The 16721-nt window shown below is 39.7% G+C and overlaps 1 protein-coding gene across 12 annotated transcripts in view; it reads left to right on the top strand.

Annotated features, from left to right (window-relative positions):
* Positions 1 to 16721, top strand: part of APBB2 (amyloid beta precursor protein binding family B member 2) — a 190667-nt gene that overhangs the window by 69436 nt on the left and 104510 nt on the right. For all 12 annotated transcript variants that reach the window (XM_040594575.1, XM_040594567.1, XM_040594547.1 and 9 more), the window contains exon 3: positions 6926 to 7035. In XM_040594575.1, the coding sequence (XP_040450509.1) occupies positions 6990 to 7035 (46 nt within the window). In that variant the 5' untranslated portion in view covers positions 6926 to 6989. The remainder of the gene's footprint in view (positions 1 to 6925; positions 7036 to 16721) is intronic.

Genomic DNA, 16721 nt, shown 5'->3' with positions numbered 1-16721 from the left:
ATTTATATAAAGCTTGATATATTTAGATATAAACCATATATTTATATAATAAATATAGGGCTGTGTATGTATTTTTTATATCTATCTGTGTGTGTGTGTATATATATATATATATATATATATATATAAAAAAAATAAATGATAGGGTGAACTTTTTTAGAAGAATCTCTACCTTGAAGTTTCAAAATCAACCCGCACTGCATTGGCTACCACTGGGTCCCCAAGGAGCCACAACAGCTAATGCTGTGACTGTTGCATTGCAGACTGGGGATATAATGCACTTCGGTTAAATAAAAATAGGAAACTGATGACGGGAGGAATGAGTAATAAGATATGTACAGAATTGTTGTGATTTTCTTTTGGTATTTTGCTTTCAAGATAGAAAGAGTAAAGACTGCTTAGGACAGCAATAAGGAAAGTCATACAAGGTATCTGCTGGTGGTGGAACAACTGTGGAAGGATCTGTTAGAGAAGTATCAGTGCAGTGTGTTTCTGTTGCTTTACTATTCTCTTATGTCCTCGCACCCTGGAAGCCAGCTTTATCTTATGCTCAACTTGTCTTTTGAGAGTTTTCTAGTAACCATAGGAGTTAGAAACAGCCTTGGCTTGAAATCCTGGTCTACTGGCAGTTTGGAGGGTTCTGCTGTGCTTATTGATCCAGCGGAATGGTGAAACAATAGGCAGTGTGGATTAGATCATTTAGATGTAAACTGGCAAGGTGGGTAAACTGGGAATTTGTGTCTTGAGTAATAAAATGAAGTCATTCTCTTAAATTATGTTTCAGTACTTAATGGAGGATACCAACAAGGTGAAGAAGGTGGTGGCTTTGTTTTTGTTTTTCTGTCTGAACAGCTGGCAAACATCTTTGGTTTAGCAGATATATCAGTTTGGAGAGAGAAGCTGTAGGTCATCACATTAATTAATTGAGAGCTGGCAAACATAGAAATTACAACATTTTTCTGGGTTTTCTGGTTCCGTTTTTTTTTGCAAGTTTTGCATCCGTTCTTGGAAGGACAGCAGCAACATCATCATGTTCATTCCTGCAAGGTACTGGAGGGGGGAACTGTGGAATAGTGATGAAATGCTGTAACAGAAAACCTAGCTGTGCTTGAAAAGCTTCCCACAGAAAACAAAAGCAAAGTGGCATCTCTAAATGACGAGCTGCTTGTTTCTTCTTTAGAATTACTGTTACCTGACAGTCAGCTTTGAAAAATGCTTTTCACTGATCTTGGTGTAAATGAGATTCAGAATGCATCACTGCAACCCTGAATATCGCTCTTTGTTTTAGGCCTTACGGGAAGATTTCCATTACCTGGTGATGATTGCTCTGATTGTGTAATACCTTTGCACTCCAACACAGCTCTATGGCTTGCCAGGCTTCCTTCTGGCACACAGCCTGACCTTGCTGCAACCCCAGAGGCTCAAAGCATGACACTAGTGGTCTGATCAGCCTTAATGTTGAACTTTTCTTTTTGTGTGTGAGCGCAACTTACTTCTAACTTAACAAATCACCTCAACTGCCAGTATTACAGGTAGTGTTTTTCTTTGTGTTAAAATATGTGGACTGTATAGTTGCACATAAAATGTCCTGATGCTTTCTTTTACTGTTTGGTTGAAAAATTCTGCATTAAGATAATTTAATGTAGAATAAAAAAATATAAAAAGCAGTTGTGTTTTACCTAGAAAGTAAAGTATGTGTTGTCTGTGCAGGGATTAGGGTCAGGGGACTGTGACTGAGTTGAATTCAGCATGCTCTGTGTGATCTGGCTGCAGAATGACAAAGCCTCAGACATGAACTGGGGACACTGTAGGACACTGGGGACACACATTTTGTCCAAGTGACTAACACTGATGATATATCCCCCAGACCAGAGTGGTTAACAACATCCATATAGTCCCCATATGGTGTATGGGAACCTTAACTAAGCAGGCAGGTGACAGAGTACCTGGAAAAGACAACCAAGAATAAGAAAAGCGCTCATGAAGGACTTTAAAAAAAAAAAAAAAGGATAACAGGGAAAGCATCCAAATAGGAACTTGCTAGGGGGGAAGTGAGAGGCATGAAGGCAGCAAAAAAGTATACAGGACAGAGAATCGCATGTGAGAATGATTGCAAGAAAGAAGATTTTGTGTGAATTCACTAGAAGGAGAAATGTTGATGGTGGAGTCTCCAGGCTCTTTGGGCAGGACCAAGTCTCCGAGCATGTCCGATATCTGGATTACATTGCATCCCAGACAGGTCCAAGTGTGGTAAACCCCTGGAGAGCACAGCAGGGCTGGGGTGCAGGCAGGCCATCCCCTTGGCTGTGGTTGTCTTCCCTTCCGGTTCCCAGAAGGCTTTTATCCTGTGCCAGTGAACCAGGATGAAGTGGAGCGAGTCCTTCGGTAAGCAGAGTGGCTTCCTGCCTCAGCAAAGGCAGCAATGGGAAATCACATTGTCCTGGATGTGAGTGCTCCCAGACAAAACTGTAAAAGCAGATGAGTCTCCTGTGTAACAGAATTTTTATTTTTTTTAAAAAAAAAAGTCCCTGAAATTACAACTGTTTTTGAAAAGGTGTTAGTTATTAGATGAAGAATAATGGGTACGAATCATTAATGACCTTAAAAAAGGACACACCTGTAATGATAGGAAATATTTGGCTAGCAGACAACATTATGCTTTCTCCAGTAGGCAGCTTGGCTTGAGAGGTCTGCATCCAGTGGCTGTTCCCAGCACAGAAAATGAATGTACCATCTCTCTATGTGCATCCAGAAATCATCAGCACAAATTCCTAATGGCCTGGCTGCGCACTTTGCTTGCTTGTTTAAATTGTGTTTTGCTAGTGTTGTCCTATAGGTGATGCTCTGAGTGGCTGCTTTGCATGCAGGCAAAGTGGGAAGTGTATTTACATGATATATGCAATTATGTACATATGTATACAAAATTTATGTGTATATACTGATATGCTTTCTTATCTCAAAATGGGCCATCCACCAACCTTATAGGCTGATTTTGGTTTCTTACTTTTTTTTAAACATTGGCCTATTTCTGAACCCTTTGCTATAGTGGGCCTTTTTTACGTAGGAGCTGTGGCCCAGTGTTCTTAAAACAGTGCAAGGCATTCCTCTTACCCATTCCCTAGCGGGGCTGTTTCCTGGTATTCAAAGCAAGACTTTAAAGGTGGGATTGTGCTGTTTGTCAGAATTATCACCCAGAGAATGCTGGAATGTAATTCCTTGAGTCGTGATACCTTGAGAAATGTCATGCGGTAATCTTTTTTCTTCCCTGCTGTGTGTAGCTGTTCCTTGTGAGCGTTGAATGATGTAGTCAGTAAGACTTGGATGACTTCTGTAGGTAATTTGCACATCTTTTGCGGCTTTTTTTGGTATTGTTTTTCTTGGGCATGTGAGGGTAGGTCTGCTAGCAACCTATTGTATGAGGTTATAGCAGCCAGAATGAATGTACTTATATTTGTGTTTGAATGCACACGTGCTTATAGCAAATGCTGCTTGGAGAGAACCAGGGAAGGTCAAGGAGTCAGCTGGCCACTTAATACCCTCATAAGCAGCAGCACGCATGAACAAATAAATTTGGGTGAAACCCAGAAAAGGTTTAATGTCCATTAAAAGTGTGGAGGTTGGGCCATGCCTTCTTTGTTCTCAAACAAAAGATAATGGAATTAGTTCAAGCAAACCTGATGCTGTATGCCTACTATACAGACATAACTCTTGGTTTGACTCTCTCATTTAAAGAAAAAGGAAAGGCACCAGAATTTAGTTTGGTTTTTTGAGGTTCCCCCCCTCCCCCAGGGTCAAAAGTTTAATAAAAGTAAAATGAAGCTCTTGTGTAGCAGTTACAAAAATCTAAAAAGAAGCTCTGTAAAGAAAGTGGCTTAGAAAGATGACCGTTTCAGCTGAAGGTCATGGCAGGCCTCTCTGCAATATGATTTATGCCCTCATTTTGTGTGGTGATGATGTGTAGCTGGTAGCTCTGTCACCACAGCTCCAAGAAAACATGTGGCGTGAGGTGAAGTGGGATCTTTCAGGTACTCCCCTGGGTGGCAGGTATGCAATGGTAGTGCTTAGGTTTTGTTTCCGTGGTTGTCTGTAATTGCTTGCAGCATGGGGCAGGTCACCTGGAACACAGCAGGGAAGATCATCCAAGAAAGGACAAAAAATAAATCTTCAGGGAGAGCCAAATCAAAATACTTCTTGAAAAGAAACCATAGAGTTATATGTGCATTTATGTATGTATAATTTTAAATGTAACTAGAAAGATGTAAATATCACTATAAAACATATTTAAAGCATTTTTGCAGTAGAATAATCATCAAAAAACCTAGAAAGCTGCTACAAAAACATTTGTTACAAAACAAATGTGGATGAGTGGGTTAAAAACTAATACTAAGAAGACTTGATCTGACATATTAGGTACGTTCAGGTTTAACTCAGATTTATGTGCAGTTGTGGACATCTAAACCTGTACATATATTGTACTTGGATCTTCCAAAAGGAATATTTGAGACCTCCTTGCATTTTGTTCACTGTTCTCATGGATGTATATGGAAAGTAAGCGCTAGTTTTCAGATGCTTTAGTTTTGGCATTTGGATACCAACAAGGTCACTTATATTTCTGTAGGAGTTCACTGAGCTTGCTGAAGCTCACGAGTCCCTCCGAATTTGCCTGGGTGAATGGATGTGTTTAAAAGGCAGGTCACTTTGGCTATTCTGGTCGCAATTCAAAGATGGTTCTTGGGGGAAAAAAAAACAACCCAGGAAAAAAAAACCCAAACAGCATCTTTGTCTTGATCTGGGCATGTCCCTGCTGGTACATACGATTCAGTGCCACTGTTGTTTTGCGGGACATTTTAACTTCACTTACTGTGTGGCATTTGCTTTTAAATTGACTTTAGTTAGTTGGCTTTAATCCAGGTTGTAAATCTTTGCAGTTCCCATTTTATGTAGTAACTGATGAAACTTTTGCTATAATGAAAATACATCCTTATGTTGTCTTTTCTACTGAGATTTCTGTGGTTTTAAAATGTCGTATTTAAAATGGTTGTACCTTTGGGTCCAACCTGACCTCTCCAAAGAGTGGTTTATTCCTATGGTGGACACACCTCCTTAGGAGAACCATATTCTGGTTTAATTCAGCTGTTTGAGAGCATAATTGTGGAGTTTGGGATTTCTAGCTCATATCTGTTAGGTTTTTTTATTATGGTATGGCACAGAAAGCCCTCTCTAATGCTGTGCTGCTAGATAGGGAAGGAATAGTGTGCTTCCGAGTGTAGACATTCAGTATAATTTAGTGAGTATGACAACCGCTTTAGAAAAGTATACGCTTTCTAGAAAGACAAGAATACGTTTATGAAAAATGAGTAATCTTTCAGTTCCATACATACTGATCAGTTCTTTCAGAAGCTAGGGAAAAGAATTGTAAATGCTGTCATCCAGCTATAATTTTTGTTTCCCCTTAGTACATTTTTTTTCAATCCTTGCATGGCTAAGGGCTGTTCTGCTGTATTCTGCTATGAATTATGAACTTGGTGCATAAGTATTTGGGGGAATTAAAAATGTTGATGAATGCGGGGTGAGGGGAGACTTTAATTTTTTTCTACTAATAAATACGTGTGTGTGTGTGTGTGTGTTTATTATTCCTATAGATAAGAAAGGGGAAACGACCATCTGCAACCGGTTTCCTTGCACAGTGTTGTAATGTGTTGAATTAGTAGGCCACCACAGAAGTTTGGAAAGGTCTGTTTGGCCCACGGCAAGGAGCTGTCCCATATTTTCCTGCAAAAGAAATGCAGGGGTTTCTGTTTGGATGTTAATTTTGCTGTTTACCACTCATTTTTCATCGTAACAGACAGAATTCTCCTTTTTGTTGCAAGACTACCATCTCATTGATTCACTGGACTTCATTCATTGAAGAGAGTTGAACAGGACGTGCTTTGTCAGCACTCATTTGGGAAATAATGGAGAACTTTACCTGCAAGCCTATGCTTGCAGCTGCAGCCTGAGACAGTAAAAATCTTTAATGACTCAGGGAAAAATGCTCCCCAGAATTTGCTACTTTTTTTGACCCTTCCAGGAAGGGAAAGAATGAAATAAAGGAAACATATCTTTATAAATTGCGTGGTTGACATGCAGTGTGCATTGGAAGATATCTAGGAACATGGTGGCTATTCAGATAGACTAAGGAAAAGGTAAAGCTGAAAATCAGCTGAAAGCTGATTTTTAGTACAAAGTATTAAACCAACAAAAGAAACAATGGAACTTGTTTTTAGACTAAAAGATTTTACGCTAGTTATTTGACAGGTTCAGTAGCATTTCAATTAAGACTCTGGATTTGTGATTTGTTATTCCAAACTGACCCTGAGATGTGCCGTGCATTTCTTGTTTACTTCAGTTTTTGATACTTCAAGAAAACTGATACACTAGTAAATAACCTGCATTCTTGTAAAGACACTTTGGATTTTAGGGACAGATTCAAGGTGATCAGCATTATGTAGCATGGATAAGTTTTTTGTTTCTATAACAAACTGTTCATAAACTTGTTGGTTAATGATTGCTTCACAAAATTTAAGATGGCATTGTTACTAAATCTCACCTAGTGGCTAACTGTATTTGAAGGCAAAAGCAAGCTCTTTATTGCAGTGTTTGTTGTTCTGTCTGTCTCGTGTGCCAACAGAAGCTACTGTACGACCTGAGACATCTTTGTGCCTTAAAATTTATGTGAGCTTATTAATGGAGGCCAACCACTACTAATAAATGTGTGCTGCATGTATAGCACAACAGTTCATCTCCTCTGACAACATGACTATGAATAATTTATAGATGTAGTTATCCTGAAATTTGTAGGGGTCATTAGCATTTTAATGAAAAAGATACAGCTGTTGTACTAAATCTTCACTTTCTTTTTTTTTTTTTTTTTCTTCTCCCACAGTTAAGCGTTTCGATCTGTACTTTGAAAGCAGCTGACAGCGTGTGGTAATGTGCTGACTGGCACTATGGGCAGGCGGTACCCAGGGGCTCACTATCGGCCAAGCAGCTCATGTATGTATGCAATTGGTCTAATTTATTTGTTGCTTTATTACTTTTGAAGGCTACTAAGTTTATAAATTTTGCAACAGTATTTATAAAGGATGCCGACATACTCTAATCAATGCCAGTTCTCCGATGTGTGCACCCAAATGATAAGTGTATTGATTTATGTTTAAACTGCAAAGGTGTTTTCTAGAACTTTAAAAAGCGACTTGTGGTGTGACTTGACCAAGTCTAGTGTAGTGTGCTGTGTTTTGTGTTCAAGGTCTCCAACTTCATTTATTATAGGGTTCAAAAGTAAGTTTAGGTGCTATTCCTCTTCACTCCCATACCAAGTTTTTAATACCAATTATTAACAAATGACTTAGTTTATCCCAAAATGTCACTGTGCTCTTCAGCTTTAATTGCTTACAACTGCAGCTAACGTCTCCAGATTATTTATATACTCAAATTCAGTGTTATTCACGTTGTTTTTTCCTCCAAATTGTATCCTGTTGGACTATATTACATGTCTCTTACTGAAGGTTGTCTTCTGTAAAAGTGCAAAGGCAACTACTAAAATTTATTACCTGCACCTTCCGTTGAATAAGTAGACATCTCTCATGTTAGTGCAGATGGCAGCCACCACACTGCACTGATTCCACAGGGCAGGCTGTGTGAAATGAGCTGATGTGATCTTCCCTGGAAAGCTGTGTGGGGTAGTGCCCCAACTCCATGTGGCTGCTAGTTCTTGTGCACTTTCTGTTGATCCCTCAGACTGCTGAGGTGAAGCTGTGGCAGGTTAATTTCTGTATTCACTCTTCTTTCTGCTGTAATGGAAGAGCATGATCCCACATGGCTTTTCCTGGCATCAGAGCCAGCTTAAGAAACTCTCACTTCTGTACCATTCTTTCTGTTCTTTTAAACGTTTCTTTATAAGCCTCAATCACTTCAGGCATCCAGCTCCACACATACTTGTGTTGGCTGATGCAAGTAGTAAACTGAAGTGAGAGCTTACAACTGTAGCAGGACCCGGACATCCTATGGTGGCTTCACCATCAGGCGTGAGGAACTGTATGGTGAGGTCCTGTGTTCAGAGCTTGACTTTGTGGGGTTTTCCCTAACCCCAAGGCTAAATCCTGTGAAATGGTAAAGCATGTTTAGTCTCTGCTGCAGATTAGTCATAGATGCCATGAAGGTGTTTGTTAAAGTGGTGCATCAGAGCCAACTTAGAGACTAGTTTTTCAGAGAGTTTGTCTTTGATATTGATGTTGGGATATTGTCTGTACTAGAATGGAGGAAGTAAATGGTTGTTACAGTTTTGACAGGTCTCTGGTTGTCAAGTGCAGGAGTACAGAATTAGACTGATCTGTCGGAATCACTTGACATCAAATCTAGACACTAGCCTCCAAACATGTCCTCTTGTGCATGATATCCATGTCTCATGCCTAGGCTCAGAGCTTTAAAATGATCTACTGTAGAGGTAGGTGCTCAAGTCTTTCCCATTCCTCTTTAGGGAGAACAAGTAATGAGCAGTAAATTCTTATCAGAAGACCTTAGGATGGTTTTCCTGTTGTCTGAGCAGTTGCAGACAGTGAAGAAGTGAAGTTGTTTGCTTGGGGTAACGCTGCGGTTCGCATCATCTGCCAGGGCTGAAACTTGCGTCAGAACCAGCTGGCGCCACAGCTCACTCTGTTTGAGGACAGATATCAAAATATCTACTTCATGGTTGCTTTATGCTTTTGTTAAGCCAAGTTTTCCGGTTCCTTAAACTGTCAGGGTTTCTAAGCCAGGAAACTTGCTTTATTTTTTGGTTTTGTTACTGTATGGTTTGTGTAACTTCCCGGTGCCTAGCATTATAAGTGCTTTGGACATCCAACAATAATGCTATTGAAATTACCCAGTCTTAGGGAAATGCGGATCATAATGAAATCTCTGATAGCAGATTAGATCTCAGTGAAAGTGCTGGTAAAGTAAATAATTTTGCTTTTGTTTTCTTTGCATAAATAATATGTAGTTGCACCAACTCAGCTATTGTTTCACATTCACATGTGCAGTCTTAATGTACCATTAAGGACTTGGTGCAGCCTTAAGCCTTAGTACCTGACTTTTATCTTCTGACCATACATATGTATATACTTAAATAAAGGCTATGAAGGGCAGGATTAGGTCTGTGTGGAGTACAGCAGCTGTATTGCTGCTTTGGTGGTGAGATAATATGTCATCCATTTATGACATTGACTGTTTTGTTGAATTATTTCATAAATTTAATGTATATAATAGTGCATGGTCTTAGGAGAATAGCAAAAGGTTTTATACTCAAGAAAACAGGTAACAATGTAAACAGAAAACAGCTTACTTGAAGCCCAGTGCTAGGAAATGCATTTGAAACACAGGTGCTGAAGATGTAGAAACAGCAAGATGTTTAAAATGTAAAATTGAAAGCTGTGAATTTAACAGGTGTGTGCTAGTTTAGACTTAAAAAGTGTAATTACAGAGCAATGATCTCCGTTGATTACTGACAGTAAGCAAAGCAGTCTTGGGTGTATCCCTGGCTCTTGTGTAACACTGCTTGTCCTGACTTAACTCTCCCTTGTGTGCAGTTTTGTTGGACTGTATTTTTTCTGTGCTTTTGTAAAAGATGTACAGTCTTCAGCTACTGCTAAGCTAGGTTTTGTAAACAGACTACTTCTATGAATTTCTCCTGAGCTCTGCTTGTATCTTTCTAATATTTACTCATAAAACCCACTTTTCTGCATTGCCTGCAGTAGCTTTTCTGAAAACATGGTACTTGTTTATGTTGTTTAGGTAGCTTCGAATTTTCTTTCATACTAAAAATTTTTTTTCTGTGCAGAGTAAAAGGATTTTGTAAGTCTGGAAAAAACTTTTTATTGAGTTGTCCATGCATTATCCTTTCCTCAGCATAATAATTAATTTACTTTAGTGTAGCATTTTGCATGATACTGTAATGTGAACAAAGAGTTTAGGAGAAAATGGAATTGGTTCCAGTGCCATTCTGATGGCATTAGATGCTCAGGAAGGGTTTAACAACAATAATAATAATAATAAAATGCACTGCGTTGTGAGAGTGCCTTTTTTTAAAAAAAAAAAAAGGCAGCTCGCTTTTTCAGAAGACCTTGGAAGTGAGGAAGTGCAGGAGTTTGTGGGTGGTGGTTTTCAGCACCTGTTGACCTCTGGAGGATGCCAGGGTGGAAGTGCAGCCTGTGATGGCACATGAGCATTCCGTGGGCAGAAGGGACCTGCATGTGCCTGGAGGTTCACGACCAGCCCTCACTGCCCACAGAAGACAGTGCCACATCTCCCAGTCTTAAGTCATCCTCTTGATTTGTGGCAGGCAGAGGTGGACTTTATTTCTTTTTGAACTGTTAGGCATCTCTTATTTTAAAATGACTCAGACTAGTGTCCATATGGAATGATTTCTTGATATAATTCTGCCAATATAATTATTAGAGCTGACTGGAATTTTATTTCAGAAACTTCTGGTGGAAGGTGATTTGTTTGTTTTTCCCAAGTAAACTTTTTTTTTTTTTTTTTTTTTTTTTGGAAATAACATTTAGATGGAATGTTCATAAATCAAGATTGAGGATCCCTCACAGGAAGCAGCTCCCTTAGACTGGAGAGGGGAGAGGTTGGAGTCTTGATTCTTCCTGATCATTGCTCATGATAGAGGTGCTCTTATAAATAATTCAGTATACTTGAGGGCAGAGAGAGCAGGGTTGATTTTATAAACTTGGGGTTTGATTTCCCTCCAGGAACATTCAAATTCTTGCTCTGCCTGTGTCTCTTCAGCTTCCTAAGGAATGCCCAGATGCAAACTTCTTTGCACTGGGCAGCCCCTCACTGCTGATCTTGCCGAGGGGCTTGTTGCATTGTGGAACTGCTGGAAAGTCTTAGCTTTGTTGCAGTGAAATAAACAAATGCGAGATTGGTGACATAAGTAACAGTAAACCCCTGCAAAAACCCCTAAACTTCCAGTCTTGCAGCCAGTGCCAGTAACTACATTGCTATCATTATCCCAAGATGAGTTGGTGTGAACACTAACTACCATGGAGTAGCTCTGTGGGCTTGGCTTGAAGCTGCTTCTGAAGGAAAAGAAAACTCACCCAAAGTGGCACCCTCACCCACCAGGAGGAGTGTATCCACAGTGCAATTATTGGTGGGAGCATCCCAGTAAAATTCTATATCTGCAAAATCCTGCCCTGTATCTCCTAACCTTTTCATTGCAGAAAAAGATACTTTGGTGTAAATGAGAGTCAAGCTTTAGCACTGCTCAGATCATGTTTTGCAGGACAGTTTTCTGTAAAGCTGTTGAAAAGCTCCGCGTTTATTGTTGCTTAGCTGAGGAAAAGGTGGGAGGGAATACATAGAGTGAAAATACACAAGCACCCAAAGACCCATATATTGCTCTCCCTGCTAAAGCCTCTCCTTTAGGTTTCTACCTTTACTAGGAAGCTATGCGGAGTTTCGCACAATAACTTCAACAAGACTTCTTGGGTGATCCTGGTGAAGCCCCAGAATACATGCCTGTTTGCACAGATAGGAGCTGACTCTCAGCCTGTAGATAAAAATCTTGGTTTAGGAACTATGCATTGCTCTGAATGCATATTGTCACTTTTGGTTTTATTTCTTAGCATAATTAAACAATATCCCGGTCCCAGGACCCTGACAGGTCTATTTCTTTTTCATGGTGAGACCAGAGTGGGGTTGTGCATGTTTGTGGAGAGCTACCATGGTGCCAGATTTGCAACGTGTGTTTGTCCCTTTTCATAGGAACCCCAGTTCCTTTGGTGTTAAAAGTGCCTTGTGAAGGTCTCTGGGTTTGTAGATAAGAAAAAAAAAAAAAAAAAAAAAAGTAGAGGATTTTTAGCTAGCACATCAAGAACTCAAGACTCTGTTGACATTCAGTTATACTAGTAGCTTGTTCTTTTCCCCTCGTTCAATGTCTCCTACAGCCAAGTTTGCTGCTTGTTGAAACTGAGCCCCCTTTTAGCTACACTTCAGCGTAATTAATATAGATGCCAGTAAGTGCAGTTGCTTTTTTGTTATGTTCTCCTTCCACTTTATTACGGATTGATCTGCTTAGTTTATGGGGACCATAAAGCAAATACGATACTTTGGTTTTATTTATGAGCATGCGGTTTTGTTTTATATATGAGCACTACGGGTAGAAGTTTCTCAGTGTAGTACAACAGCATTCTCCAGGAGCTCTACTTGCTACAGCAGGTCAAGATTAAAGTTATTCCTGTATTCTTGTACCATAATTACATTGGGAGAGTTACGGTAGGGTATGGCCATTTTAGTAATTTCTTGGCATTCTGTCAGCTTAAGCAGTACTGCAACACTCACTCTATAAACGGTTTATGTTTTGAAGTATTTATGATTTGTCCCATTACAGTTTGGTTGAAGACAGTGTGTAGCTTTGCAGGCAACCTTCAGCCTTGCTGAGATGTAGCACTTTGTGTAATGAGCCTTATTTTAGTTCAGCTTTTAATGGGAAAACAGGCTAGAAATGTGGAGACTTTTTCTGGTTTGATGCATCCTGTGCTTTGAAGTACATTCTGTTCCATTAGTGGGAGCAAGGTGTATGTGGGTAGGACATACGAGTCCAACTTTTAAGACAGTTTTAGCAGAGGTAGTTAAAAGTGCATGTGTAATAACCTTACCTAGCTGAGATACAGAATGTTTTTAATGTATGTGGAACAGACACAATCTTGTCAATGTGCAAAATCTTAATTTCCTCTCCTTGAAAACCCTGGTATTTTCATTTTATAAAATCTGGCAGTCAATCTAATGCTCTGTTCTGTCACTGAGACTTAGACTTTTTTTATTTTTACTCACAGGTCTCAGCTTACTATTTCCAATTTGAAATTATTTGCGAACACTTAGGAATTAATGAAATTAGAAGTTTTCATTCTTTATATTGATGCTTTTGATTTATATATATATTTTGTTTCCTTATTTCTTTTCATTAAATTTGTAGAGAGTCTACGGAAAGATTATTTCCCATTAATTTAATGTTCAGATTTTCATCTCTAGAGCCTGATTAGACACTAAGTACAACCTTATAGTAACAAGAAAACAATTTTGGTGTACCATACCCTTTCAAATGCATTTTAAGATCTCTGCTACGAAGAAGTGATAATCGGTGGGTCAAAACTACTACTACCAGTCTGGGTAATTTGGGCAGAAAAACATTTCTGAATAACCTTGATAAAAGCTTAATGTGTAACTAGTCATAAACTTATTATATGTAATTCAGAGGGCAGGTGAAGTTGTAGCAGGTGAAATGATGCCAGGCAAGCAGAGGTTTAATTGTTAAAATGTATTAGTTTAAAAAGAGAAGCCGAAATGTCTGCATTTCCGTGCATGCAGTTAGTAGTTCCTCTAAAAACCAAAATCTGAAGTGGATTGTGCTCACAAGTATGCAGTGTTGTTTCTAGGCTTTGCAGGAACAGTCGAGTGTTTGCAAGCTGCAAATAGCAGAGCCACAGACAAGATGTGTGGGAGGTGGTTAATGATGATCATCTTCCCCCCACGCGTGGGCACACACCCCACCCCCCCCCACCCCCCCATTTTATTTTATTTTATTTTTAATTTGCATCCAGCACAGATGCTATGCTGGAACGTAACTCATCCATTTTATCTGATAGGGGCTCAGTTAACATTTTTGCTCCTTCTGTTACTAATGCTGTGACCTGTGCTTAATCTCTTTCCTACTTTTGCTGCCTGTGTCTCTGGATCAAAGAGCTCGGTATTGGGTTAGTGCCTTTACGAACAGCTGGAAAGCTGATGCTGGGCCCTGTGGGCTTCCTTAACCCTGTTAAGGAATCAATCATCTTTTGAGTGGTTTTGCTTTCCTGATTTAGGAGCTGTCAACTGATCTAAGCTAAATTTACAAGGGGCTGAAAAATCCCTAGTCTGAGCTCAGTCTGAATCAGTCTAAGTCATTTTATGTGCCAAATCCGTGGCTGTTGATTCCTTTCTGTTACTCCATTAAACATATAGGTAGGCTGCCTGTCCTACAGAGCATTTTGATTATCTTTTTTTTTTTTTTGCTGAGATGGCTTATCTTAGGTTTCTTTTTCATGTGGCATCATGCTTTGATTCTGGTGATTCTGATCAGGTTTGATTATGCATTGTTTACCTTCAGACTTGGTAAAAGTTATCTGTGGATGGCACTTGAGACTGAAGTTGCAGGATATGGAAGACCAAGTTCTCCTTGAGTTATTGGTCATCACAGTTGCAGAAATTTGAGTTGCTATTACTCAGTTTGTGTCTCTGTGTATAAGACAATGAAGCTTATGCTCGTGCTCTATACTAGCATTTAAAATAGAGTTGTTAGTATTTTAACAAGTCTGAGATATAGTCTTTATTGTAGAAACTGAGTAATTTATATGTCAATTAAAAAAAAAAAAAGCTAAGCCTCAGGAGTTTAATTTACACAGCAGGATTAGAAAAAAATGACAGAGATTTACTTAGCAAAGGTTGCTGTGAATGTATAGATCCGAAGACAGAAGGCCTTATTATCTGTGCTTGCAAGTAGCCAATAGCTAAAGCACACTGCATCTTCTTGCCATGACAACACTGGTTTTGCCTGCCAGATTGTTCCATTCTGCACGGGGGGGGGGGGGGGGGGGGGGGGGGGGGGGGGGCGGAGAGAGAGAGAAAGAATCTAATTAAAGCGAGAAAATTGAATTTAGAAAAGACTTAGTATGCCATCTTGTTTTTTCCCTTACTAAATGCAGGATTAGTTGTGATTGCATGTCATGGTTATGCCTTGTATAAATGAAAGAATTGCTCTTTGTTTCTCCAAGTGATCATTTTATTTAAGAATACTCCAGTAGCATAAGATGACCCAGGTCATCTGTAAGAGAGTTTCAGTCAGATAGTCAAATATACACTGATTATTTAGATATATTTATCTTAATGAATTTAGGCCATTACTTTTTGTCATTATTAATTTTACTTTTTTTCCTTTTTAGCTGTTAGAATCTGATTCTAAGAGGCATCTTGTCTCTGAATTTTTGCTGGATGAGGAATTTTGCTGTGTGGGAAGGTGGTGAGAAAAAATGGCAAATGGGAAGGCATACTCCACTTGAATACTAGCACTCATTGCAGGATCTAAGGTTGTTTTTTCCTTAATAAAATTATTTAAAGACAGATCAGCATTATGGATTTCCAGTAATAAGAGCTTCACTGGAACAGAGACAGCACTGCTGCTAGGCTGTTGCAGTCGGTTGGCAGCATGGTTAGCTCTAAAAGGAAAGATGTCATTACTGTGGCAGCAGGGGCTGGCAGGGTGCCTCTTGGGGGTAGAGGAGCCAGGACAGAGAGCTGGTTACTGGATGGTGATTTCAATAGGAGTAGGTGAAACAGAAATAGCTGGAAATGGGAGAAGACGAATTTAGCAAGCAGGTCGCAGCAGCAATTTTGTTCTGATGTGAGGGCAGAGCCAGGGTGGAGTGGAGAGGGCAGCAGTGATTCCCTGCTTGGGCAAGAGTGTTGGACTAGACGATCTTGAGAGGTCCTTCTCATCCTCAGCAACTCAGAGGTTTGTGTGGAAGAGGCCGCAGATGGGTTTGACAGCACGCGTGCAAGCTGCTTGCAGCCCTGCTCCTTTCCTGCTCTTGCATTCCCAGAACTGCTCTGCCCACCATAGGAATTTGCTTTCCTGTCTTTGCTGAGCTTTCTCTCTCTCTCTCTAGCTTCTAAGCTCAGTCCAGCAGAGATGTCATTGCTAGAGGGAGCAATGAGAAGAATACCACTGGCTGTAGGAACATCGTTGTTTGCTCTGATCTACCACAGCACTTCATTCAAGTGTTTTCCTTCCTTTTTTGTTCTGAAAGTGTTTAATGTTCCCTGGAATTAGTGTAGATATGTTGGCAAGAAGGAGAATGATGCCACTAAGAAAGGTTCTAGTCTCAATTCTGATTTCAGCTACATTAATGTAAATCTAGACTTCATTAGGGTGCTTTCAGCTGACCCTGTTTAACTATTACCATTTAGCTGGTCCTAGTTGAATGAATGCAGATGTGAGAAGACAGTGTGTTAGCATACCTAAGATTTAGTATCTTAACATTGGAATTTACCCTTTGAAGCAGGAGGAGTTAGCTAGTGTTGAGTTGCAATCATTGTATAATACAGGCGTCTTATTCAGCTGCTTAGGCTTTATATAGAGCCAAATTGTACAGGACCAGAGGCTGTAGCCCTGTGGCATGAGTTTGTCATTAAATGTTTTGTACTCAACAGCTACCCTTGCAGAAAGGGAATCAGCTTTATGAAAAGGTTGTATTATTTATTTCCTATGTTTCCTAGACACAATGGCAGTAATAGTCATAAGTGCATAGAAACACCTTGTCTCATAGTGTGCGTGTCATTCACGTCCAAACCAGAGACTTTAAGGCAAAATGGCTTACTTTATAAGATGATGGCCAGGAAAGGGTCCTGTACAGGAGCTTGCTGCCTAGCTTGCTTTTTATGATTCCCTTCTGTAGGATCAGCCCTGCAGACTATGCTGCTTAGTTTCGTATGCTGGATCTCATTCTGCGAATTTTCATGTGCACATGCCTTACTGCTGTGTTTATTTTTACCAGTGCTGCTGTATGAGTAAGCTGTAGTTGGGTAATTGGGGAAAAACTCAAATTTTCTAACGGGATGAAGGTTTTGCTATGGTGTGTTGATTAAAACTGGAGAATATT

Source organism: Falco naumanni, chromosome 1, assembly GCF_017639655.2.
Source record: "Falco naumanni isolate bFalNau1 chromosome 1, bFalNau1.pat, whole genome shotgun sequence".
NCBI classification, from domain to species: domain Eukaryota; kingdom Metazoa; phylum Chordata; class Aves; order Falconiformes; family Falconidae; genus Falco; species Falco naumanni.
Note: the sequence above shows the minus strand (reverse complement) of the source record. Positions and strands in the feature narration are given on the sequence as shown.